This window comes from Heteronotia binoei, chromosome 13, assembly GCF_032191835.1.
Source record: "Heteronotia binoei isolate CCM8104 ecotype False Entrance Well chromosome 13, APGP_CSIRO_Hbin_v1, whole genome shotgun sequence".
NCBI classification, from domain to species: Eukaryota; Metazoa; Chordata; class Lepidosauria; order Squamata; family Gekkonidae; genus Heteronotia; species Heteronotia binoei.
Genome location: NC_083235.1, coordinates 80,534,204 through 80,560,009, shown reverse-complemented (window position 1 = coordinate 80,560,009; position 25,806 = coordinate 80,534,204). Strand labels below are relative to the sequence as shown.

The following is a 25,806-nucleotide window of genomic DNA, read 5'->3' as shown; positions in this document are numbered from 1 at the left end:
GTGCGTGATTACACCTTTTTTTCAGCTAGGCATAACTCTTTCTCAAGAATTGATATGTTATGGACTACAAAGATCTTGGATTTATGACAAAAAAATAGAGATTCTTCCTAAAGTTGGGGCTGATCACAATCCATTGATGTGGTCGGCAAAGAGTGTGAAAAAGATTAGGAGATGGAGAATAAATGAAGATTTGCTACGGAAAACTGAGATAAGGAAACTAAAGCTTTCTTCCAAATAAATGAAAAGGAGGACATTCAATTCCAAACTGTGTGGGACGCGTGCAAAGCAGCAATGAGAGGTATTTTAATTACAATGAATAATAAAGATAAAAGGGCCAAAGAGAAACAAATGTTGGACATTCAAAAAGAGATTGGGAAAAATAAAAGGAACTTAAAAAAAGACCGGGGAAAAAGAAAATAATAAGTGAAATTACAATATTGCAGAACCAATGGAGACAAATGAAGAGGTAGAATGGAACCTTAAGAGACTTCAACAGAAATCTTTTGAAGGAGCAAATAAGCCTGGAAAATACTTGGCTTGGCAAATGAAAAAAAAAGGGGGGGAAACAAATTTGTGACCAGAATTGTATCGGGAGGTAAAGACCAAGCAGGAATAAAAAGGGAATTTAATAAATATTATGCCAAGTTATTTCAAGCTCAAAAGGTGGAGAAAAGAAAAATAGATGCTTATCTACAGAAAATTCAAGGAAATCCCTTAACAAGAAAATATGGAATGAACCAATTGAAAAAATTGAAGTTGAAGCAGCTATAAATTCAATGAAAATGGGAAAGGCACCGGGTCCAAATGGTTTTACAGCAAAATTCTACAAAGTCTTTGTAGAGATATTAATACTGAAACTTAAGAAGTTGATGAATATTGTAAAGATTGACGGGATAATGCCAAATACATGAAAGGAAACAACAATTTCGCTGATACCAAAAGAAGATAGAGATACAAAAAATGTAAAAAATTATAGACCAATTTCATTATTTAACAATGACTACAAAATATATGCTAGGATACTAGCAGAACGACTCAAAAAGCATTTGAATAATTTTATCAAAGGGAAACAAGCAGGATTTCTTCCCAGGAGACAAATTAGAGATGATATCAGAACTGTTATAGATATTGTTGAATATTATGAGTGTCAGCAAAGGGTTCATTGAAGTTTCAAAATGATCAGACTTGTCTTTGTTCAAAAACTAAGTTTCATTTATTGATTACAACAATGTTACTCTCTACATGGATTCACTGAAACTGGCAATGAGAAGCATCCTGAAAAAGAAGTGGCACTAATTTTTGCAGATGCAGAGAAGGCCTTTGACAATCTGAATTGGGATTTTATGTTTGCAGTGATGGAGAAATTGGGATTAGGAGGAGATTAGGAGAAGATTTTATCAGAATGGTTAAGGCAATATATACTGAGTGACAAGCAAGACTCTGTATAAATGCAGATTTGACGGAGAAAATTATAATTGGTAAAGGAACAAGGCAAGGCTGCCCTTTATCTCCATTGATATTTATAATGACATTAGAGATTTTGCTTAGGCAAATACAAGATGATAAAGAAATAGAGGGGTTGAAATTGAAAGGTTTTTCTTATAAATACAGAGCGTTCGCTGATGATGTAATGTTTATCAATGAAAATCCCTTATCTGTGACACCATTGCTGCTTCGTAAAATACAGGAGTATGGAGAATTGGCTTTTATATAAATAAAGAAAAATTGAAATTTTTTTTGCAAAAATATGACAAAGAGTCAACAGGAAGAATTGCAAAGTGTAACAGAGTGTGAGATCACTTCAAAAGTAAAATATTTAGGTGTTGAAGTTACCATGAAAAATATAGATTTGTATAAAAATAGTTATGAAAAGCTTTGGCAGAAAATTGATGAAGATTTGATAAAATGGAATAAATTGAACTTGTCTATGCTGGGCAGAATCGCTGCAATTAAAATGAATGTTTTATCAAGAATTTTGTTTTTATTTTAAACAATTCCAATTGTGAAAGATAATAAAAAATTTAGTAAATGGCAAAGAAAAGTTTCAGAATTTGTATGGGCTGGGAGAAAACCAAGGATCAAAATGAAAATCTTAACCAATGCAAAAGAAAGGGGAGGTTTCCAGTTACCGGATCTGAAATTGTATCATGATGCAGTGTGTTTGGTATGGATTAAAGAATGGATGACGTTATTAAATAAGAAACTGTTGGTTTTAGAAGGCCATGGAAATATTTTTGGTTGGCATGCTTATATGTTGTATGGGAAAAATAAGATGGATGGTTTTTTTCTCACACCATTATATAAGAAGAAATCTGCTAAGTACTTGGTCAAAATATAAAAAAATATGGAGATGAGAGAAAGCCGCTATGCATTGTGCCAACTGAAGTAATAAAATTATCCTCAGAAACAGACGAAGGGATATGGTTAATGGATAATCAACTATTAAAAATACATGGAGGAAAGGTGGAACTAAAAACAGCTGAAGAATTACAGTATAAATATAATTGGTTTCAACTACAACAAATTAAGAGCTTGTTGGAACAGGATGTTAAAAATGAAGGTATAAGACAAGAGCAAACAGAATTGGAAAAAATACTGTTGGGCGATAATGAAAAGTTGATTTCAAGGACTTATAAATTACTGTTGAAGTGGTCTACAGAAGATGAAGTAGTTAAATCTCAAATGATAAAATGGGCAATCAATTTTAACAAAGAAATACAAATGTAATCTTGGGAGTATTTATGGAAGAACTCTATGAAGATATCAACATGTTACAACATTAAAGAACATTATTTTAAAATGCTGTATAGATGGTACATGACACCTAAGAAACTGGCAAAAATGAATAATCAGGTGTCAGACAGATGTTGGAAATGTAAAAAACATGAAGGATCTTTCTACCATATGTGGTGGACTTATGAAAAAGCAAAACAATTTTGGCAAATGATTCAGAAAGAAATGTCAAAAATTTTAGGTTATGACATCAAGAGGTCTCCAGACTCTTTTTTGTTGGGATTACAAATGGAAAGTTTTCCAAAACAAGACAGAACGATGGTGTGGTATCTGCTTTCAGCTGCAAGGACATTGTATGCACAGTTATGGAAGCAAGATAAAATACCAGAAAAATGGGACTGGATTTTAAAAGTTATGTCATGGAGTGAAATGGACAAACTTACAAAAATCTTAAAAGACTATGATTTGGAGAAGTTCAGAAAGGAATGGGAGAAATTTCAAAATTATGTTGAAAAACAATGGAAAGTAAAGGGACATTTAATGATTTTTTTATAATAGCTGGAGTGGAATAATGGACCAAGTCTATGAAGGGAAAATGAAGATGAACTTATAGAGCTAAGCTTTCTTATTTCTTGTTTTTATTTCTTCCTTATTTTAAAATGGAGATACTTTATTTGTTAAGTTACCTTGGGTTTTTTTTTTTGCAATTTTAAGTAAACATCGGCAGGGGTCAAGAAAAGGGGAGGTGAGGAGAAGGGGGGGAAAGTGATGTATTGTTTTCAATTTGTATATATTTTTTAATTTTTTCAAAGAATACAATAACAATATATTGCAAATTAATAAAATTGTTTTAAACCCAAGAAAATCTTTCGACAGCTATTTTTTAAACCTTTCTTTGGCTGAAACACTGGGAAATTGCTATGAAAGGTAGCAGAGAATTGTACTGTAATTAATGAATTAATTTCCAGTTATATGAAGTTCATACAAGCTTTTCTGTAGTTATCCCAAAAAGGATATTTATGAGGGGCCTACAGCTTTTTACTGGCTGTGTTTCCCATGCCTTTAAAAGAAACCTGTTTTGCAGATATTTAGCTAGTGAACTTCTTTCATCCTTTTTAATATCTACAAGAGGAGTTTAATTTTGGTGTCAGACAGCTGTTAAAAGCAAGACCAGTTAAATGGTGCCAAGTTCATAGTACCATCACTTCCAGTGCTGTTGAGATATACAGCAGAAATCTCCAATAATCTGTTTCTGCCCCACACCTCTCACTGTCACTCACTCACACAGAAATCTCATAGAAAGGCCAGCTGGCTACAACTGGGGGTGCCAACTTTTCATTGGTAAAGCTCCTATGTCTGCAACAACAGTATGATGAACAGAAAAGTTTCATCCAGTAAAAATGGAAGGAAAGAAAGGGAAAGAATGAAATGGAAGTAGAGGAAAAGAAAACATGGAAAGAAAGGACATAAGAACATAAGAGGAGCTATGTTGGATCAGGACAGTGGACTATCCAGTCCAAAATTCTCTCATGCAATGCCCAAAAAGCACCAGAAAGTCCACTAGTGGGGCCAGGGCACTGGAAGCCCTCCCACTGTTGCTTCCCCCTCCCTCCCAGCACCAAGAATACAGACACAGCATCACTTGTAGGGAAAGAAAGAAGGGGGAGGGAAGGGGGAAAAAGCCTTTCTCACCATCAGATGACCCCAGCCAGCAACAATTCTGCCCAGGGGTCGTTTGGTAAAAAAAATAGCTACTGGAATGCCCACTCCCCGCCCCTCCCAGCTGAAAAAAAACCACACACCCTTCTTTGCCGCCCAGCCTCACAGGGAAATCTCCCCAAAAGAGCATACTCCAAGGCACATGAAAGCTCATACCTGACTCTGTATGTCAGAGAGGGTATACAGTCCAGTAAGACTGAGGTCAGAGAGTTAGATTCTAGAAATGTTTTCGGTTGATATAGAGGGCCCAAAAAGAAATTTAACTATGGGAGTTTGTAATCGCCCTCCAAATCAAAAGATAGAGGACCATTATAATATGATGGAAGGATTAAAAATAGTGGCTAAACATAAAAACTGTGTCGTAATAGGTGATTTTAACTGCCCACAGATTGATTAGGTCAATATGTGTTCTGGTCGAAAGAAAGAGATTGAGTATCTTGATGCTCTCAGTGACTGTACTATGGAGCAGATGGTCTCAGAACCTACCAGGGATGAGGCGATCCTGAATTTGGTCCTAAGTAAGGCCCAAGACTTAGTGAGAGATGTAAAAGTGATCGCACCGCTTGGGAGCAGTGACCATAACGTTATTGATTTCACCATTTGTATAAATAGGGAGTTGCCTCAAAAGACCAGCACAATGACGTTTAACTTTAAAAGGGGTAAATTCTCTGAGATGAGGGGGCATGTGAAGAGGAAACTAAAAGGAAAGGTAAATACAGTCCAAACCCATGGGGAAGCTTGGAGGCTATTTAAAACTACAACCCTAGAAGCTCAGATAAAATATATACCACAAGTTAGGAAAACCACAAACAGGTATAAGAAAAGGCCTGCACGGTTAACAAACAAAGTAATGGAAGCTGTAAAAGGTAAGAAGGACTCCTTTAAACGGTGGAAAACCAGTCCAAGTGAGATTAATAAAAGGGAACACAGGCTGTGGCAAATCAAATGCAAGACTGATCAGGCAGGCAAAAAGGGACTATGAGGAGCATATTGCAAAAAACATAAAGACCAACAATAAAAAATTCTTCAAATATATTAGAAGCAGGAAACCAGCCAGGAAGGCAGTGGGGCCCTTGGATGACCAAAAGGTAAAAGGATTACTGAAGGAGGATAGAGAAATGGCTGAGAAGCTGAATGCATTTTTTTCCTCCGTCTTCACTGTGGAAGACGAGAAGTGCTTGACCGCTCCAGAACCACTAATTTTGGAAGGGGAGTTGAAAGAACTGAGTCAGCTTGAGGTGAGAAGAGAGGAGGTCCTACAACTGATTGATTAATTAAAAACTAATAAGTCACCAGGTCCGGATGGCATACATCCAAGACTTCTGAAAGAACTCAAAGTTGAACTTGTGGCTCTTCTGACAAAAATATGTAATCTTTCATTAAAATCTGCCTCCATTCCTGAGGACTGGAAGGTAGCAAATGCCACCCCCATCTTTAAAAAGGGTTCCAGAGGAGATCCGGGAAATTACAGGCCAGTCAGTCTGACTTCAATACCAGGAAAGTTGGTAGAAACCATTTTCAAGGACAGAATAAATAGGCACATTGATGAACACGGGTTATTGAGGAAGACTCAGCATGGGTTCTGTAAGGGAAGATCTTGCCTCACTAACCTGTTACAGTTCTTTGAGGGGGTGAACAAACATGTGGACGAAGGATACCCAATAGATGTTGTTTACCTTGACTTCCAGAAAGCTTTTGATAAAGTTTCTCATCAAAGGCTCCTTAGAAAGCTCGAGAGTCATGGAGTAAAAGCACAGGTCCTCTTGTGGATCAAAAGCTGGCTAATTAATATGAAGCAGAGAGTGAGTATAAATGGGCAGTCTTCACAGTGGAAGACGGTAAGCAGTGGGGTGCCGCAGGGCTCAGTACTAGGTCCCATGCTCTTTAACTTGTTCATAAATGATTTGGAGTTGGGAGTGAGCAGTGAAGTGACCAAGTTTGCTGATGACACTAAATTGTTCAGGGTGGTGAGAACCAGAGAGGATTGTGGACTTCCAGGATTTGGAGACTGCTGAGCTGACCTGCCTCTCTAAGGGGGGCAGACTGGAGCTTCTGTTTGGGGTAGTAAAGGGCAATTTTTTGCCTTCTACCTACTTTTCTCAGTGAGAGATTAGTCCAAGATATGCACAGGAAACTTTGAGGTGATTTACCTTGGCTAAAAGGGAGTCTTGGGGGGGGGGGCAGGCTCCTTTGAGGCTTTGAGGGATCCCCGGAGAAGAGTTGCATATTCATCATCTGCAGAAGCTTACAGAGTCATTTATTTGACATAAGCTTGACAAGATCCTAATCTTCTTTGAGACTGCTAAACTTCTGATGCTGTACGAGACCAGTGTTGATTTGGATAACCTTAGAAAAAGGTACTGATTGCTATCTACCATTCCGGGACTGTTTTAAAGCAAACAAAATAATATTAGAAGGTGGGAAGGAGAAAGTTTGAAAGCTTGGAAGAAGAAGAGGAGAAGGGGTGAATTTTGGACTTTGTTAAATTAAGGACAGTGTTAAAAATTGGAAAGGAATTTATTGTTTTGTCTACCTGCGGTCGTGGAGTGAAAGCACCATCGTCAGAGATCTGCAGTTTCTACAGTCAACACAGGAAGTATGTCGAGTATCGTGAAGAAGTGGACCTACTCTAGGATTGTATTACCATAGAAAAACATCGGCAGCCATTACTGGGAGGCTAAATTAAAAAAAAATTAATATCTGAGCCTGGGAAGGTCAGAGGATGGCAGAATTAGGCTCATTTGAAAGGGCAAGTTCTAATCTATCAAACCTGATAGTTGAAATTTAATTTGGTGATATCAAATTTTTCGCTGTTTTTTTTTAATGTCAAAGGTAACCTGTGCAAGGGCTGCCTCATTGGAGAAGATGCAAGATTAGTTGGAAGCAATGGAAGCTAGGATGATGAAAGGGGTGGAAAAGATGATAAATGCTTGCAAAAAAGAACTTAAAAAAGATATTGAGGACTTTAAAAAAGAAATGGAAGAGCTTAGAAATGAAACAGTGGTGGTGTCAAAAAAAGTGCAGGAGGTAGAAGGGAAAGTTAAACTCCAGGATTCCACCTTATTAAAAATGCAAGAAAAATAACAATCCATGACTGTAAATTGATGGAGACACAAATATGTCTGAGAGGGGTACCTGAAGAAGAAGGGACAGACTTAAAAGAACATGTAATAAAAATAATTCCTGATTTCTTGGAGGAAGATCCTGAAGGGACTAGAAATATGTATGATTATATGTATAGAGTGAATTCATCATATGCCAAGAAAAATAACTTACCAAGAATGTGGTTATAAGATATATGACAAAAGAAATGGTGGAGAAAATCTTGAATAAAAATTTTGAAAAGACATTGATAGTGGGAGGAAGCAGAGTAAGAATAATGAAAGAATTGCCAAGACAAGTGATAAATGACAGGAGAACATATAAGAAATTAACAGAAAAACTACGTGACAATGGAATGAGGTATAGATGGATAATACCTGGAGGTCTGAGCTTTGAGCTACAAGGAAGAAGGATTACAATTTCAAATACACAGGAGCTGCATAAATTTTATGAAGAGAATAAAGAATTTGCACCATGATGGATGATAAATTATTATCTTGGAATGTAAAAAAGAAAGGCAATACTTCATTGGATTAAAAAACAAAACTGTAATATAATTTGCTTACAAGAAGTTCATATTAAACAAAAGAATTATAAATTTTTATGGAATAAATAATTGGGATTGGAATTTTTTTCATTGGCTGAACAGATGAAAAGGGGTGTGATTTTTTATATTAAACAAGAATTGGACCCCAAAATAATATTTAAAGATAAAGATGGAAGATTTGTGGCAGTAGAAATAATAATAAATGCGAAAAAACCTTATTATTGGGACTGTATACACCAAATGGTGCAAAAGATGTTTTTTTTTTTTTTTTTTTTTTAAAACATTATAAAACAACTTGATGAAGTGACATACGACCAGGTCATGATTATGGGAGACTTTAATGGAACAATTAAGAATACATTGGACAGATCTGGGGAAAAAAATAACAATAAAGAAGGAAACTTGCCAAAATCCTTCTTTGAACTGGTTAAACAAGAAAACTTGGAAGACATATGGAGAAAATTTAATCCTGAATTATACATTTTTTTCAGCAAGACATAATACTTTTTTCAGAATTGACATTTTATGAGGTACAAAAGGACTTAGGCCTTATAACTAAGAAAATAGAGATATTACTGAAGATAGGTGCAGATCATAACCCAATATTATGGATTACAAAATTGTCTAAAAAAGTGAGAAGATGATTAAATGACGATTTACTACAAAATAAAGAATTAGTGACATCTCTAGAAAATGAAACTAAAGCTTTCTTCCAAATAAATGATAAAGATATAGAATTTCAGATAATGCGGGTTGCTTATAAAGCCATAATGAGAAAAATATTGATTACATTAAACAATAAGGACAAAAGGGCAAAAGAAAAACAGATGTTGGACATTCAAAATGAAATAAAGAAAAAAGAAGGGGAACTGAAGAAAAGGCCAGGGGAAAAGAAAATTATAAGGGAGCTTACAATACTGCAAGCACAAATGAGACATTTGTTAAATAAGGAATTGGAATGGAATTTGAAAAAATTACAACAGAAGTCCTTTGAGGGAGCAAATAAACCTGGAAAGTATTTGGCCTGGCAACTGAAGAAAAAGAGAGGAAGTAAAATTATTAATAAAATTGTGGTTGATGGAAGAGAGATGGTAGATGAAGAAGGAATAAAGAGAGAATTTTTCAAGTACTATGCTAAATTATTTAAAGGTGTTAAAATAAAGAAGGAAAGGATGGAAGCGTATTTGCAAAAGATTAAGATTGCATCCTTAACTGAATATATGAAAAAAAATTGAATGATCCAATTGAAATAATAGAAATTGAAGCAGCAATTAATGCAATGAAAATTGGAAAAACACCTGGGCCAGATGGATATACAGCAAAAAAAATTAAAATTTTTAAAGAAGAATTAGTACCAAAACTTCAAAAATTGATGAATATGATAAGAATAAAAGGGAAAATACCAAATACATGGAAGGAAGCTGTAATTTCTTAGATTCCTAAGGAAGATAGGGATGTCACAAATTTAAAGAACTTTAGACCAATTTCATTACTAAATAATGACTATAAGATATATACAAGAATTTTGGCAGAACGACTTAAACAATATTTTATAAATTTCATAAAGGAAGACCAAGCGGGATTTCTTCCTAAAAGACAAATGAGACAATATTAGAACTGTTGTAATTATTGTAGAATATTATGAAAGACATCCAGAGAAGGAAGTTGCATTATTCTTTGTGGATGCGGAGAAAGCTTTTGACAATTTGAACTAGGACTTTATGTTTGTAGTAATGGAGAAAATAGAGTTGGGGGAAAACTTTATAAGAATGATAAAGGCAATATATACTGAACAACGTGCAAGGTTATGTATAAATGCAGATCTTACAGATGAAATGATCATCAGCAAAGGTACAAGACAAGGTTGTCTGCTTTCACCTTTGTTGTTTATAATGACTCTTGAAATTTTATTGATGCAAATACAAGATGATAAAGAAATAGAAGGGTTGAGAGTTAAAGGATTTATTTACAAATATAGAGCATTTGAGATGATATAATTTTTATAAATGAAAATCCTACACAAGTATCACCTTTGTTGTTAGCTAAAATACAAGAATATGGAGAACTGGCGGGAGTTTATGTTAATAAAGAAAAAGCAAATTTTTTATGTAAAAATATGCAAGTAAATAAACAAAAGGGGTTGCAGAGACTAACAAGATGTGAAGTAAAATAAAGTAAAATATTTGGGTGTGGAAATAACAATGAAGAATATTGACCTGTTCAAAAATAACTATGAAAAGCTATGGCGTAAAATGGATGAAGATATGATAAAATGGAATAAGCTTAACTTGTCATTGCTTGGAAGAATGGCTGCAATTAAGATGAATATTTTGCCGGGAATAATGTATTTGTTTCAAACTATTCCGATTGTGAAAGACAGTAAACAATTTAACAAATTGTAAAGGAAGATTTCCGAATTTGTATGGGCTGGGAAGAAACCAAGGATTAAAATGAAAGTTTTAATAGATGCTGAAAAAAGAGGAGGATTCCAATTACCAGATTTAAGATTATATCATGAAGCAGTTTGTTCAGTGTGGATAAAAGATTGGGTGATGCTGTTGAATAAAAAACTTTTAGTGTTGGAAGGTCATGGAAATAAATTCGGCTGGCACGCTTATATATATTATGGGAAGAAAAAGATGGATAGTTTTTTCTCTCACCATTATATAAGAAATAATTTGTTGAATACCTGGATGAAATATAAGAAATATGGTGATGAAAAAAAACCATTATGGATAGTGCCAGCAGAAGTGGTAAAAAATAACAGCTGAGACAGGTGAGGAAAAATGGATGTCATACAATCAACTATTAAAAATACAAAGTGTCAAAATAGAATTGAAAACTGCTGTGGAGTTGAATAACAAATACGATTGGTTTCAAATGCAACAAATAAAAGAGTTTGGTGGAAAGTGATATTAAAACTGAAGGAATAAGACGAGAGCAATCAGAAATGGAAAAAGTTCTGCTTGGAGATAATGAAAAATTAATTTCAAAAACTTATAAGTTACTTTTAAAATGGTCTACAGAAGATGAAGTAGTGAAATCTCAAATGATTAAATGGGCAATAAATGTAAATAAAGAAATACAGCTGGATACATGGGAATATTTATGGAAGAACTCTATGAAACTTTCAACACGTCAGAGTATTAAAGAGAACGGTTTTAAAATGATGTATAGATGGTATATGACTCCTAAAAAATTGGCAAAGATGAATAACAAGATGCCAGACAGATGTTGGAAATGCAAAAAACATGAAGGTTCTTTCTACCATATGTGGTGGACTTGTGAAAGAGCGAAAAAGTATTGGCAGATGATCCACCAAAAAATTTCTAGGATCTTGGGATATGAATTCAAGAAAGCTGCAGAGACTTTTCTGTTGGGATTACAAATGGAAAAATTTCCAAAAGAGGATAGAACTATAATTTGGTACCTGCTTTCAGCTGCTAGGACACTATATGCGCAGTTATGGAAGCAAGAAAAAATACCAGAAAAATGGGATTGGATTGTAAAAGTTATGACATGGAGTGAGATGGACAAATTAACAAGAACTTTAAGAGACTATGATTTAGAAGATTTTAAAAAGAAGTAGAAAAAATTTAGAAGTTATGTAGAAGACGAGTGGAAAGTAAAAGGACTTTGGACAATTTTTGATAATGATTAAACATTAAAAGAAAAAAAGAATATTAATTTTAGTTCTTAGTAAGTAAGGGTACCTTTTAATGTTAGTATTTTGAGTAAATAACACTGGCGGAGGTCAAGTAATGGGGGGAGGGGTGATTAGAAAGAAGCATATGGGATAGATGAAAAGAAATTATTAACGGAAATTGTTACCATATGTTATCAATAAAATTGTTTAAAACAAGAACCAGAGAGGATTGTGAGGCACTCCAAAGGGATCTGTTGAGGCTAGGTGAGTGGGCGTCAACGTGGCAGATGAGGTTCAATGTGGCCAAGTGCAAAGTAATGCACATTGGGGCCTAGAATCCCAGCTACAAATACAAGTTGATGGGGTGTGAACTGGCAGAGACTGACCAAGAGAGAGATCTTGGGGTTGTGGTAGATAACTCACTGAAAATGTCAAGACAGTGTGTGATTGCAATAAAAAAGGCCAACGCCATGCTGGGAATTGCAATAAAAAAGGCCAACGCCATCCTGGGAATTATTAGGAAAGGAACTGAAAACAAATCAGCCAGTATCATAATGCCCCTGTATAAATCGATGGTGCGGTCTCATTTGGAATACTGTGTACAATTCTGGTCACTGCACATTAAAAAGGATATTATAGCATTGGAAAAAGTCCAGAAAAGGCTTGGGGCTCTTTAGCTTGGAGAAGCGTCGACTGCAGGGTGACATGATAGAGGTTTGCAAGATAATGCATGGGATGGAGAAAGTAGAGAAAGAAGTACTTTTCTCCCTTTACAAGAACTTGTGGGCATTCAATGAAATTGCTGTGCAGTCGGGTTAGAATGGATAAAAGGACGTACTTCTTCACCCAAAGGGTGATTAACATGTGGAATTCACTGCCACAGGAGGTGGTGGCAGCTAAAGCATAGACAACTTCAAGAGGGGGTTAGATAAAAATATGGAGCAGAGGTCCATCAGTGGCTATTAGCCACAGTGTGTGTGTATATATATATATATATAATTTTTTTGGCCACTGTGTGACACAGAGTGTTGGACTGGATGGGCCATTGGCCTGATCCAACATGGCTTCTCTTATGTTCTTATGTTACCTTGAAGAACACTTCATGGGTCTAAAGTGCCAGTGGACTCCAGCTTTTCTCTTAAACCCTTGGAGGGGTGGGGGAAGGAAGGAGAGGCAGCCCAGCTCCTCTCTGCACAACATAGAGATGGGGGAAGGAAGGAAGCCAAACAGAGCTCGAGCTAGCTTCAAGGCTAGCTTTTCTCTGCACAACAGAGAGACGGGGGAAGGAAGGAAGCAGAGCAGAGGTCATGCTTTGCTGGGGGTGGGGCTAGCTTTGCTGGGGGCGGGGTTACCTTTGGCTTTTCTTGTGACCCGGTAGTGAGGCTTTAGTGACCCTGTACTGGGTCACAACCCTGTAAATGGGAAACACTGGACTAGATGTTATATGCAGAGGGGTAGTAGGCATGGAGATACCAGCATTGCTAATGAGACAGGAAAACTAGGTCACAATTCCATCAAGGTGGATGCAAAGAATAAATGGACAAAAGTCTGACATTAGAAACCACAACATTAAGTTGCTGATCTAAGAGTAGCAGTGTTCTTACAAAGGAATTTCATAGGGAGATTAGAAAGAGAGACTGTTGAGTTGCAACTAATAATGAAGCTCAGGACAATGTATTCTCCTTGACTGAATTGAGACCTAGTTTTCCTGTCTTCATTCCAATGCTAATGGTATCTGTGGCGGAACCGGCCCGATTCTGCCTTCAGACCCGGTCCCGTCAGCTCCCTATGGAGTCGCCAACTCCTGGAGGGAGCTATCTCTCCTCCTGCCCCTTGGGCTCGCTGCCACCACCTGCTCAGTCCCGGGGTTCAGATTGAGAGGAACAGGACTCCCAATCCCCCTCTACGGCTGTGAGGCTAGGCCTCAAGGTCCTCTGCCACCCTGCACTTGGGTTTCACAGAGACCTCAGCGCTTCTTTGGGGCACCCCTGGAGGATTGGCACCTTATCCAACTGCATGCCTTCCCCCTTCCCCGGGGCCCCCTTCTCAAAACAGCGTGGCCTAAAGCGGTTTGGGGATCTATGTGGTACAGAGATTGCCAGTATTTAAAACAGAAAAAACATTTATTTAAAAGAGAAAAATATAGGAAAAGAAAAACACCAAAACAAAAGCAGTTGCATCTACAAAATTAGCACAGCACAGCCCAGCACAGCAAAGCCCAGCACAGCAAACAGCATAACAAAATAAAGTTGATTATAAACGCATCCGGCTGGCCCTGATCTAAACTTGCCCTGTCTTGTGAAGTACTTACTTAGTCTGCCTGCCTGGAGGCCTCATTTTCCTGAGCAGGCCTCCCCCAGGCCGGAGCTCAGAGGCAAGCAGCCTCTCTTCCCGAGCCTCTGCTGCAAACTGAGAAACTCTTCCTGCCTAGCACATGGCAAGAACAACAGCCCTTCCTGCCTCTCTAGGAGACTTTCCCCCTAGCGTTGTTGGTTTGGCTCAGGAAGGGAGGGGGGGAGTGAGGGGAAGGCTACAAAGCCTGCTGAATGGATTTACTGATCCCTGCCTTTTTGGATGAAGCACCAACACTCTCAGATGGCGTTTCTCCACACTTCCCCCTCCTTAAATTCTGAGCCGGAGGGGTTGCCTCCTACAGAGGTGACCCCGTAGCAGAATCCAAACAAACAATGAGAAACCCGTTAACCAAAACATTACACAAACATTCAGGTATTTCTCCAATAATACACAAAGTCCAGCACCCTAGGTGCCCATGTCCTTTCTGGACAAAACGTTGCATGGCTGCATGCGGCAGGAATGTCCAGTCTTTAAGATGTACTCCTCCGTCTCCCAGGACCACCTCTGGAGTCTGGTGCTCTCCCTCCGTTGCCGCTGTTGCTGGGGTGAGGGGTCCATCAAAGGAGGAAATCCCTGGCCCCACATATGGGGTTGGAAACTGCCCAGTTCCCACACAGTTGCTTCTTCTTTATCCCTCATTGGTGGAATGTTCCCTCTATCCACTCTGTCCTCCCAGAAAACCACCTCTGGGGCTCCAAACAATTGCTGTCCCAGCTTCTTTTTGTCTCCTTCCTTCCTACCTATATGCACCACCATGGACCTCTCAGAGAATGGCTGTGGTATATTCACCTGCACCACTTGAACTGCCTTTCCCATTTTCTCCATAGCCACCACATAAGTAGCCTCGTCTAGGTCATCCACAATCATATGGGGTCCCTCCCATTCCACTTTCCGTTCACCAGTATGAAGTGGCAGGGAAACCATCACCCTATCCCCTGTCTCAACTTCTGAGAACTCCACTTCCTGGTCCCTTGCCAACTCACACAGTGGTTCCAGCCTAGGGTCACTTTGAACCTCAGACAGGAACATTTCTGGCTGCCCCAGACTTCCTATCCTCTGTTCCTTCAAGCCACCCCTAGTCCCACTGTTTCCAGAACACTCAGCCAAAGTTTGATCTGGGTTCTCCGCCCCCTCAGTTGGTTTTTCGGTGTCAGCCAACTGAGCTCCTTCCTGCCTGGAAGGGTCCACAGCATGCTGCTGCCCTTGTGGAAATTGGCACCCCTCTTCCCATTGGGCACACCCTCCTGCAGGGTTTGAAACAGGCTGGTCCTCCCCCTCCCTGGTTAGTGGTGAGGTGGCTTCCCTAAAGTTGCCTTCCTCCCCCCACCTTCCCCTGAGGGTTTGGCTTGGGTTCTCAGTCCCCTCGGTTGGTTTTTCAGTACTACCCAACTGACCCCCCTCTTGCCTGGAAGGTTCCACAGCTTCCCAGGATTCCTGTCTGCCCTGCTTCAAGACGACCTGTTTTGAGAGCCTCTCGGACGATCCCACTTCCTGATCCACAGCTACTTGGTGAACCGGTTCCAACTTAAGGCCGCTCAGGACCCCCTTCTGGAACCGCTCCCGTTCCCCCAAGCCTTCAGCTATGTGCTCCTCTGAGCCCACATTAGCCTTGCTGCTCTCAGAACCTCCTGTGAAATCTCCACTCTCCACCTCGGTCTCTTCAGCTTGCACATCCTTTACGCTAGACAGGTTCCCTTCCTCGCTAGGAACATCCACAGCCTCTTGCTGCACTTGGGGAAAGCTACACCCCTCTTCCCCTTGGGAACACCCTACTCCAGGGCTTGAGATAGGCTGGCCCTCCCCCTCCTGGGTGACTGCCCTCTCTTCATCCTCAGTAACCTGGGCTATTTCCCCCTCCCTGGTTGGTGGTGAGGTGGCTTCCTTAAAGTTGCCTTCCTCCTCCCACTTTCCCCTGGGGGTTTGGCTGCGGGTTACAGCACTGATAGCGTACTGGCCAACCACCAAATCCCGGCCCAATAACACTGGAACTGTTTGTTCCTTCATTACCCCACATTCAGAATAGGATTTACCTTCTTGTGGAGCCAAACCCCTGAACTGCTTTCGGGAGTGGTCTGGCCCCAGTTTAAACCTTTTAAATACAGTGGCTTTATAGGCCGCAAAAGTTATCCCCCCATCTTCCATAGGCATGCTGTAATAGATGGCTGAAAGCTCTCCAGTCAGGTTGCTACAAAGGTAAGACATATAGTCCTCCTCTGCAATCCCCCACTGTTTGGCTGCCCTCTCAAAGTTGGAGAGGTATGTGGAGGGGTCTTCTCCCTCCTTGTACACTGCAAAGTCTTTGGGGGTGACTTGGATCTCTTTGCTTAGTTCAGCTTCCAGACGTAGCACCTCAAGCTCATGGCGACGTTGCTCTTCCTGTTCCCGTCTGCGGATCTCTGCTTGTCTTTCCTCTCTCTCTCGTTCCTCCCGTCTGCGGACTGCATCCCTCTCTGCTTGTCGTTCCTCTCTCTCTCGTTCCTCCTGTCTGCGCTCTTGGTACGCCTTGGTACGTATTCTTGCCAGTTCCAACCGTAGCCGCAAGAGTTCTTCTGACTGGGTGGGGAACGCTTTTGCAAGTGCCCCTGCATGCTGATGATACTCCAAAAGGAGGTCTTTCATATCTACTACAGTCATGTTGTCACACTCCAGCTTGTGCCTTGCACACTCTTCCTGGAGCTGTGGCTTTGTCATCTTCAGGATTTCCAGCATCTTAGCACGCTCCATCCTAACTAGCTAAACTTTCCCTACTCCAGTTGACCCGAAAATAAAACAAAACCGCTGTTGCTTCCTCTGGGTGTTTGCACGCATCAAAAACCAAAAATGCCTGGCCAATCAAGTTCTCTGTTTGTTCTTATCCCACCGCTGCCACCAAGTGTGGCGGAACCGGCCCGATTCTGCCTTCAGACCCGGTCCCGTCAGCTCCCTATGGAGTCGCCAACTCCTGGAGGGAGCTATCTCTCCTCCTGCCCCTTGGGCTCGCTGCCACCACCTGCTCAGTCCCGGGGTTCAGATTGAGAGGAACAGGACTCCCAATCCCCCTCTACGGCTGTGAGGCTAGGCCTCAAGGTCCTCTGCCACCCTGCACTTGGGTTTCACAGAGACCTCAGCGCTTCTTTGGGGCACCCCTGGAGGATTGGCACCTTATCCAACTGCATGCCTTCCCCCTTCCCCGGGGCCCCCTTCTCAAAACAGCGTGGCCTAAAGCGGTTTGGGGATCTATGTGGTACAGAGATTGCCAGTATTTAAAACAGAAAAAACATTTATTTAAAAGAGAAAAATATAGGAAAAGAAAAACACCAAAACAAAAGCAGTTGCATCTACAAAATTAGCACAGCACAGCCCAGCACAGCAAAGCCCAGCACAGCAAACAGCATAACAAAATAAAGTTGATTATAAACGCATCCGGCTGGCCCTGATCTAAACTTGCCCTGTCTTGTGAAGTACTTACTTAGTCTGCCTGCCTGGAGGCCTCATTTTCCTGAGCAGGCCTCCCCCAGGCCGGAGCTCAGAGGCAAGCAGCCTCTCTTCCCGAGCCTCTGCTGCAAACTGAGAAACTCTTCCTGCCTAGCACATGGCAAGAACAACAGCCCTTCCTGCCTCTCTAGGAGACTTTCCCCCTAGCGTTGTTGGTTTGGCTCAGGAAGGGAGGGGGGGAGTGAGGGGAAGGCTACAAAGCCTGCTGAATGGATTTACTGATCCCTGCCTTTTTGGATGAAGCACCAACACTCTCAGATGGCGTTTCTCCACAGTATCAAATATTATCATTTGGAATCTGAAATCACTCCACTGTCCAAGATATAAGAACCAATCCAAGTGTTCTTTTCCTAATCAGGGTATTTTTGAAATGAAATAAATCCAGATAGGAACAGAGTAATCCAATCTTTAAAACACGCACACACACACAGAGCATCAACTTTTCAGAACAAGCTGAAATAACTTCCTCAGTGTACATTATGCTTGTTAGAAGAATTCATTCACTCAACCACCCACCCACCCTCTGAAGAAGTGTGCTTCCACACAAAAGCTTATACCTGAAATAAAATGTTGGACATGAAGCCGCCATGGGACTCTCTTTCCTCTCCCTCCCTTCCTTCCCAAAAGAGGAGGAACATCTCTGGAGAAAGAAGCAGAATCTGTGTGTGTGTGAGAGAGGGGGGGGGGGCTGATCTTTATGCCTCTCCCGAACAAAGCAGGAAGCAGCAACAGAGCTATCTCTGTGTGTAAGAGAGAGAGAAAGAGAGGGAAGAGGGAGGCAGGAAATGGGAAGCCACTTAGGGAGCTTGAAAAAAAGCAAGCTGCTAGTACAGCTGCAGTAGCAGCCCTAGGAAAGGAAGCAGAAGAAAGTTGCTCGGGGGCTGGATTTTATAGTGTGTCAAAATGTTTCTTTTGTATTCCTTTCGAGGCACTTGCTTATTCCCAACTACAAAGAAAACCAAGTATGACATATTTGCTAACAATTAATTTTCTTTTACAAGAATTGTCAAACAGTTACACCACACATTGCACAAGGTGTTTTGCAATATTTTGCTCATTTATCTCTAAAACAACTTGTCAGTGGTAGTTGTTATTCCTATTGTATAACTGGGAAGACATAATGACTCGCCCAAGGGCAATTAATGACCTTGTAGGAATCTGAATGTAGATCTCAGTGGAACTCTCAGTTTGGACTCTTCTAGTGTGTGTTAGCCCCCACCCCCACCCCTGCACTCATTGTCATAGGCTCAGTTCTCCACACCTTTTGTCCTTTTTCTTCACATTTAACAACTTTCCAGTTTAGAATCATAGAATCATAGCTTGGAAGGGACCTCCAGGGTCATCTAGTCCAACCCCCTGCACAATGCAGGAAACTCACAAATACCTCCCCCTAAATTCTCAGGATCTTCATTGCTGTCAGATGGCCATCTAGCCTCTGTTTAAAAACCTCCAAGGAAGGAGAGCTCACCACCTCCCGAGGAAGCCTGTTTCACTGATGAATTGTTCTGTCAGGAAGTTCTTCCTAATGTTGAGTCAGAAACTTTTTTGATTTAATTTCAACCCACATCATCATGTAATCTGGACACTATACTTCTGTTGATACAGCCCAAAATTGCATTTGCCTTTTTAGCCACCGCATCACACTGTTGACTCATGTTCAGCATATTATCCACTAAGACCCCTAGATCCTTTTCGCACATACTACTGCTAAGACAAGTCTCCCCCATCCTATTGTTAACCGCTGTGGTTAAGAGTTTTTAAGCCCAAATTTGTGAAAGGATATCATTAACTAAGCCTCCGGGAACACCCCTTAGAGACAAAGAACAGACTCAGGAGTCCTTAAATACATGGCCATTTATTCAGAAGTACTTGCTAATATATAGTTCTAAGATCAGAATCCAATTACAATTCAGGAATTTCATGAAACAGATACACGGAACACATAGCTATTAATCTAAGGTCCCATAATGTCTTGCCTGTTGTCTTTAGCAAAGCAAAGCTTAAGCAAAGTTTATTTAGTTCATTTCTTGCAAAGCATGGTAGAATGGTAGCATCTCACTGTGTGATGTCTGCCTTCAAAGGATGAGGTGGGAATCAAGACCTCGGTCACGCTTGTTCCGATTTTCTGGTCTGCTACCCCCCTTTTATCCAAATATCTGAGTGGTCAGACCAAGCAATTCAGCCAATCTCATGTGAGGGGTCAACTCTTTGGCTCTGAAATTCATTATTTTTCACACCAAAAGTCCCCTCCACATCAAAACTAGATGGTAAACGTAATCCTGACTTTCCCTTCCAAATATCATCATATCCTTTTGGCAGTAAACTTCCACTCTTTCCCCATTCTTACTTTGGCATGTCTCCATATTGCTAGAGACTCCATTTTGTATCAAAGAATTCATTTTGAACATGACAATACTGGCCTATTTCTAAGCCTAGAAGGCACTCATCTACCAGAAATACAACTACCCATGAATGAACAAGATGTTCTCATTTCTATTAGAAGCTTAAGATCCTTTTCCTGACTTAAACAGATAAGGTGAGATAGAAAGTGTGATTTAAGTACCAGAAAATAGTGAACCAATGTTATATTTATACATGAATGTGTATAAACTCTTCTTAATACTCAAGAATCTACCATTGAAATGTGTTAGAACTAAGGGTTCTCCGTAAAAATCTCACCCTCAATGCTTTGGCATCACACCCAATCCTTCTAATCCCCTCCTGAAGAAGAAGAAGAAGAATTGCAGATTTTTACCCCGCCCTTCTCTCTGAATCAGAGACTCAGAGCGGCTTACAATCTCCTGTATCTTCTCCCCCCACAACAGTCACCCTGTGAGGTGGGTGGGGCTCGAGAGGGCTCTCACAGCAGCTGCCCTTTCAAGGACAACCTCTGCCAGAGCTATGGCTGACCCAAGGCCATTCCAGCAGGTGCAAGTGGAGGAGTGGGGAATCAAACCCGGTTCTCCCAGATAAGAGTCCACACACTTAACCACTACACCAAACTGGCTCTCCCTCTGAGCAATCACATCATTCTATGGAACATCTCCATAATAATTTCCTTAATAATGAACATCTTTATATGATTAAAATAATTTTTATATTAATTCTATATGGTTTATACTTCTGTATTGGTTCTCTATATAGATCCAAAACTTGCTGTGTGTTTTTCAACCAAAACCATGTTTTGACCTGTGTCACTCAGGCAGCTTCTAGCTAAACTCCTCTTGCCCCCTCCCATCTAGAGAGGGACTTTTCGACCCAAGCTATGTTGGCTTTCTGCCCTTCCTCTGGTTTCTTCTCAATATGTACATTAGAACATAAGAACATAAGAGAAGCCATGTTGGATCAGGCCAATGGCCCATCCAGTCCAACACTCTGTATCATATATATATATATATATATATATATATATATATATATGTATGTATGTATGTATGTATGTATACATATATAAACACACTGTGGCTAATACCTACTGATGAACCTCTGCTCCATATTTTTATCTAACCCCCTCTTGAAGCTGGCTATGCTTGTAGCCGCCACCACCTCCTGTGGCTGTGAATTCCACATGTTAATCACCCTTTGGGTGAAGAAGTACCTCCTTTTTATCTGTTCTAACCCAACTGCTCAGCAATTTCATTGAATGCCCACGCGTTCTTGTATTGTGAGAAAGGGACAAAAGTACTTCTTTCTCTACTTTCTCCATCCCATGCATAATCTTGTAAACCTCTATCATGTCACCCCACAGGCAACGTTTCTCCAAGCTAAAGAGCCCCAAGTGTTTTTACCTTTCTTCATAGGGAAAGCGTTCCAAACCTGTAATCATTCTAGTTGCCCTTTTCTGCACTTTTTCCAATGCTATAATATCCTTCTTGAGGTGCGGTGACCAGAATTGCACACAGTATTCCAAATGAGACCGCACCATCGATTTATACAGGGGCATTATGATACTGGCTGATTTGTTTTCAATTCCCTTCCTAATAATACCCAGCATGGCGTTGGCCTTTTTTATTGCAATCGCACACTGTCTTGACATTTTCAGTGAGTTATCTACCACGACCCCAAGATCTCTCTCTTGGTCAGTCTCTGCCAGTTCACACCCCATCAACTTGTATTTGTAGCTGGGATTCTTGGCCCCAGTGTACATTCATGTTAAAGCATTTCAACGTGACATATTCCTTTTCCAGTCTTCCCTCACAATCAGCAGTGCTATCAGGGCATCTAATTAAGAGTCTTAAGACCCTTAAAAGAGATGTTAATTCCTTTTATCTGTTAATTCTCATTATCAGGCTCCCCCCCTTCCTGTCTCCATTAGACGAGTTTATAAAATGCTCTGGCATTCGTTCCAACAATGAATCAATATTTTTGCATGTTTACTTTTAGTCTTCTATTGACTGAAAGTCTTGGTTACATTTTAACAGGGTTCTGTCTCTTGCTGAGATCAGGTCTGAACTGAGATACCAGCTTGAAGCACGCAGGTTTAAAGTATGGGCCCATGAAAATGAAGGATCAGGAATATATATGTCTTCACAGCAAGATAGGCATGGCTAACAGATTCCTCCCCTTCATACCTGGCGGAACTGCTCCCACCAGGTATGACCAGGTTGAGTACTGTCTGTGCCGTCTGGTCGAGAGATTGATCTTCAGGCCTTTTCAGAGTTCCTGGAGCTGGTTGATCCTTGCACGAACCCAAACTACGGTCATTAAGAGGAGAGGTATGGCTTGAACAATGATGATCACAGTTATAGGGTAAGTTATCAATTTAATAAATCCCACTGCTGTTGGACTGGGGTTATGGAAAAAGAATGAAAAACACCTAATGTTTCTATATCATCTGCAAAATTTTCTGGTTATTATGCTGCACACTGATGGCTACTCCGTCTCCTGTTTCTTTTTATTTCTTCAATCATTTCTGCATTTCTGGATGACTTATCAATTCCCCTAACATATCCATGTTCATTCCTAAAATTACTGGTTTGACATGGTCAAATAATTAGGGTTGTCTTTTCATGAATTCACTGTCAAATGAAAAGCGTGATATTCAAAATGACAACCACTAACTTGCTTAACCTGACAATAGCATCTATTGATTTGTGTTGGTACATAGAACAATTTAACAATTTTCCAGAGGATCAGAGTTATCTTCTTCTGAACCATGTTTCTTCAATCTAAATCTTCTACATAACTTTTTATCACTCAATTGACCTGAAGTTTTGTTCCCCATTTTGAATCTCAAATCTGATGTTCACTGTTTCTATAAAAGGGTTTTCCCAGACAGTCAGAGCTGCCCACATTCTCCACCAATCTGTTAACTGCTGTGGTTAAGAGTTTTTAGCCCAAATTTGCGAGAGGGTATCATTAACTAAGCCTCTGGGAACACTCCTTGCAGACAGAGAAACAACAGATTTTTGTTTCTGATGGAACATATCCCTTTATGATATTGAAAAGTCGCTTCCACCTTACCCTTTACAAGTCTCCATGATCCACAATTTATATTACTTATGTATGGTTCAAGTGTAATGCGTCCTATACTTGCTCTGTTCCAAACACAGTCCCATGCATTGGATTTTCCCTACCTAAATGCAGAACAGGTTGCTCAAATACTCCTAAAATCATGTTAATTGGTAGTATTGCAAACTCTGGGTTGGGAATTTTTTTGAGATCTTAGCGTGGAGCCTGTGGAGGGAAGGGACCTCATTGGGGTATAACACCATAGAATTCTTCCTTCAAAGCAACCATTTTCTCTATGGGGCCTGATCTCTGTATCTTGGAGATTACTTGTAATTCTGGAAGATTTCCAGGCCTCACCTGGAGGTTAGTGACCTTAGAGGAAGGTGACCTTGTTCTGTACATATACCTCAGCAAAGATCTGACCAGTTTCATGGTAGTTTCTCACACATAACTGCCACTACTTGAGGTTCTCCTGTGTTTTTAAATAGCTATTGCTTTAGTGATCTGGTTGCTTGCTCTCCTTCAGTTTATTAGATGTGTTATAAACATAATCATATGTTTTCTCCAGGCAGAAAGATGTGGCTATCGACAATATATCATCCCCTTGCTTCATACGCTGATGTACACAGTGGTGAAGGTGAGAACCACGTTCATGGGCTATAACATCTGGGGAATTCAGTGTTGGACTCCACTGAAATTCATGTAATGTGCCACATTATGATATGGCCATTTTCTCCCATGGAGCACTATGGAATGTGTGTCAAACTCATTAGTTATCTGACATAAATGTGGGGGCCAGGCCATGCATGTCATAAAATGTAATGCTGGGTAGTGGAAATATAAGCTTTATAAAGGATACAGACAAACATAATAGAATAAATAAATAAATAAATAAACAAGTAATTGACTGTCAGTCGCTCTGAGTCTGCTTGCAGAGAGAGCGAGATATAAGACTGAAGTAATAAATAAAGATTTTTTAAAACTTAAAATACAAACATGTTTAAGCTCTTGCAATATTTTGCTTAAATAGGAAAGGTGAGGGTTTAGCAAAGTAATTTTTAAAATGAAACATCAAGAAAAATCACAAGGATCACAGCAGAAACTAAAAATATAAACTAAAAATATAAAATGCTCTGAGCCTGGGAAAAACATGAAATGGCTGGTCATTGCAAGCTTCTCCCCCAGCCCCAACCCCATCTACTCAGATTGGCAATGGCTCTCCAGTGTAATATCCCCCTTTGGCTGTGGGTTCCCAAGTTAAAGTACTCACTAGGCACCAGTTCTCAGGTTCATTCAGCACAGACAAACTGGGTCAAAGCATCAACCCTTTATTTGTAAGGAGAAAACTCCAACAAGCAACATCTATTTAGGGGGAGGTGTTTGTGAGTTTCCTGCATTGTGCAGGGGGTTGGACTGGATGACCCTAAAGGTCCTTTCCAACTCTATGATTCTATGATTCTTTGATCTTCAACTGGCCATACAAATGCTGGAAAGTGAAACTCCATTGAAATACATTGTAGCACAAAGTTGCAAGGAAAACATGAAATGGATTTTCCATTAAGGTCTCTGGGCCAAGATAGATAACCCTCAGGGTAGTCTGTCTGAGTGCAGAGACCTTAATGGAAAATCCATTCTGCATTTTCTTTGCAGCATTGCAAGCCCAGAAGAGCTTCCTACTGAAGCCAGTGAAGACAAGGCAGGAGGAGCTGGCAACTTCAGCAGCCTTGGAGCTTCAAAGGACAGGACGGGTGGGGTGGGGAGAGAGCCATGGACCTGATTAAAGCACTGGGTGGGCCAGTTGCAGCCTATGGGGTGCTTTCAGAGCTCAGCCCAGGAATCTATTTTGAATGCCAGGATTAGGTAAAGTCAAGAGTGGCTCTAACTTAAGTATGAGTGGTATGTATTTCTGTCACCATTGAGAAACACAACTATTGTTTTCAAGTCAGAATTAGAAATAATTAAACATTGGATGCTGACACAATGTGCTTGTGTTTATACATGCAGACAAGAGGGTGAAATGGATTTATGAATTCTTTTTTTCTTCTGCTGTTCCATTTATACTTCTAAAAGAATCAATTCACAATGTCTTTAATAATCAATAGTACAAAACCCCTGTGTTTGAATCCAGATGATTAATGACCCTTGTGTAACCAAACTTTTGTAATAATTGCATGTCTATGTGCTTACAATATCCATAATTCACTTGTTAATTCTATAAAGGCATACTCAATATCCTCTGTGGAGAAACGCCATTTTAGTCAGTGGTGGTGCTTCATTTGGCAGGGGTCAGTAACTCCCTCAGCAAGCTTTGTAGCCTTCCCCTCACTCCCCCCTCCCTTCCAGAGCCAAACCAACAACGCTAGGGGGAAAATCTCCTAGAGAGGCAGGAAGTGCTTTTGTTCTTGCCATGTGTTAGGCAGGAAGAGAGTTCAGTTCTCAGCTGCAGCTCGAAGGAAGAGGTTGCCAGTGGGAGAGCTCCTGCCTGTGCATGCGGCCTATTCAAAACAGAATGAGGCCTCCAGGCAGTAAGACAAAGTAAGTAATTCACAAGACAGGGCAAGTTTAGATCAGGGCCAGCAGGACGCGTTTATAACACATTTTGTTTGTCAGGCTGTTTGCTGTGCGTGTGCTGTGCTGTGCTAACTTTTTAAATGCAACTGTTTTTGTTTTGTTTTTCTTTTCCTATCTGTTTCTCTTTTTAAATAAATATATTTTTACTGTTTAAATGCTGGCAGTCAATCTCTGTACCACATAGATCCCCAGACCGCTTTAGACCACG

At 40.2% G+C, this 25,806-nt stretch overlaps 1 protein-coding gene across 1 annotated transcript in view; it reads left to right on the top strand.

Annotated features, from left to right (window-relative positions):
• PIK3R6 (phosphoinositide-3-kinase regulatory subunit 6) overlaps positions 1 to 25,806 on the top strand; it is a 194,271-nt gene that overhangs the window by 48,768 nt on the left and 119,697 nt on the right. Inside the window, exon 4 of the mRNA XM_060253049.1 lies at positions 23,596 to 23,664. Within this exon, the coding sequence (XP_060109032.1) occupies positions 23,596 to 23,664 (69 nt within the window). The remainder of the gene's footprint in view (positions 1 to 23,595; positions 23,665 to 25,806) is intronic.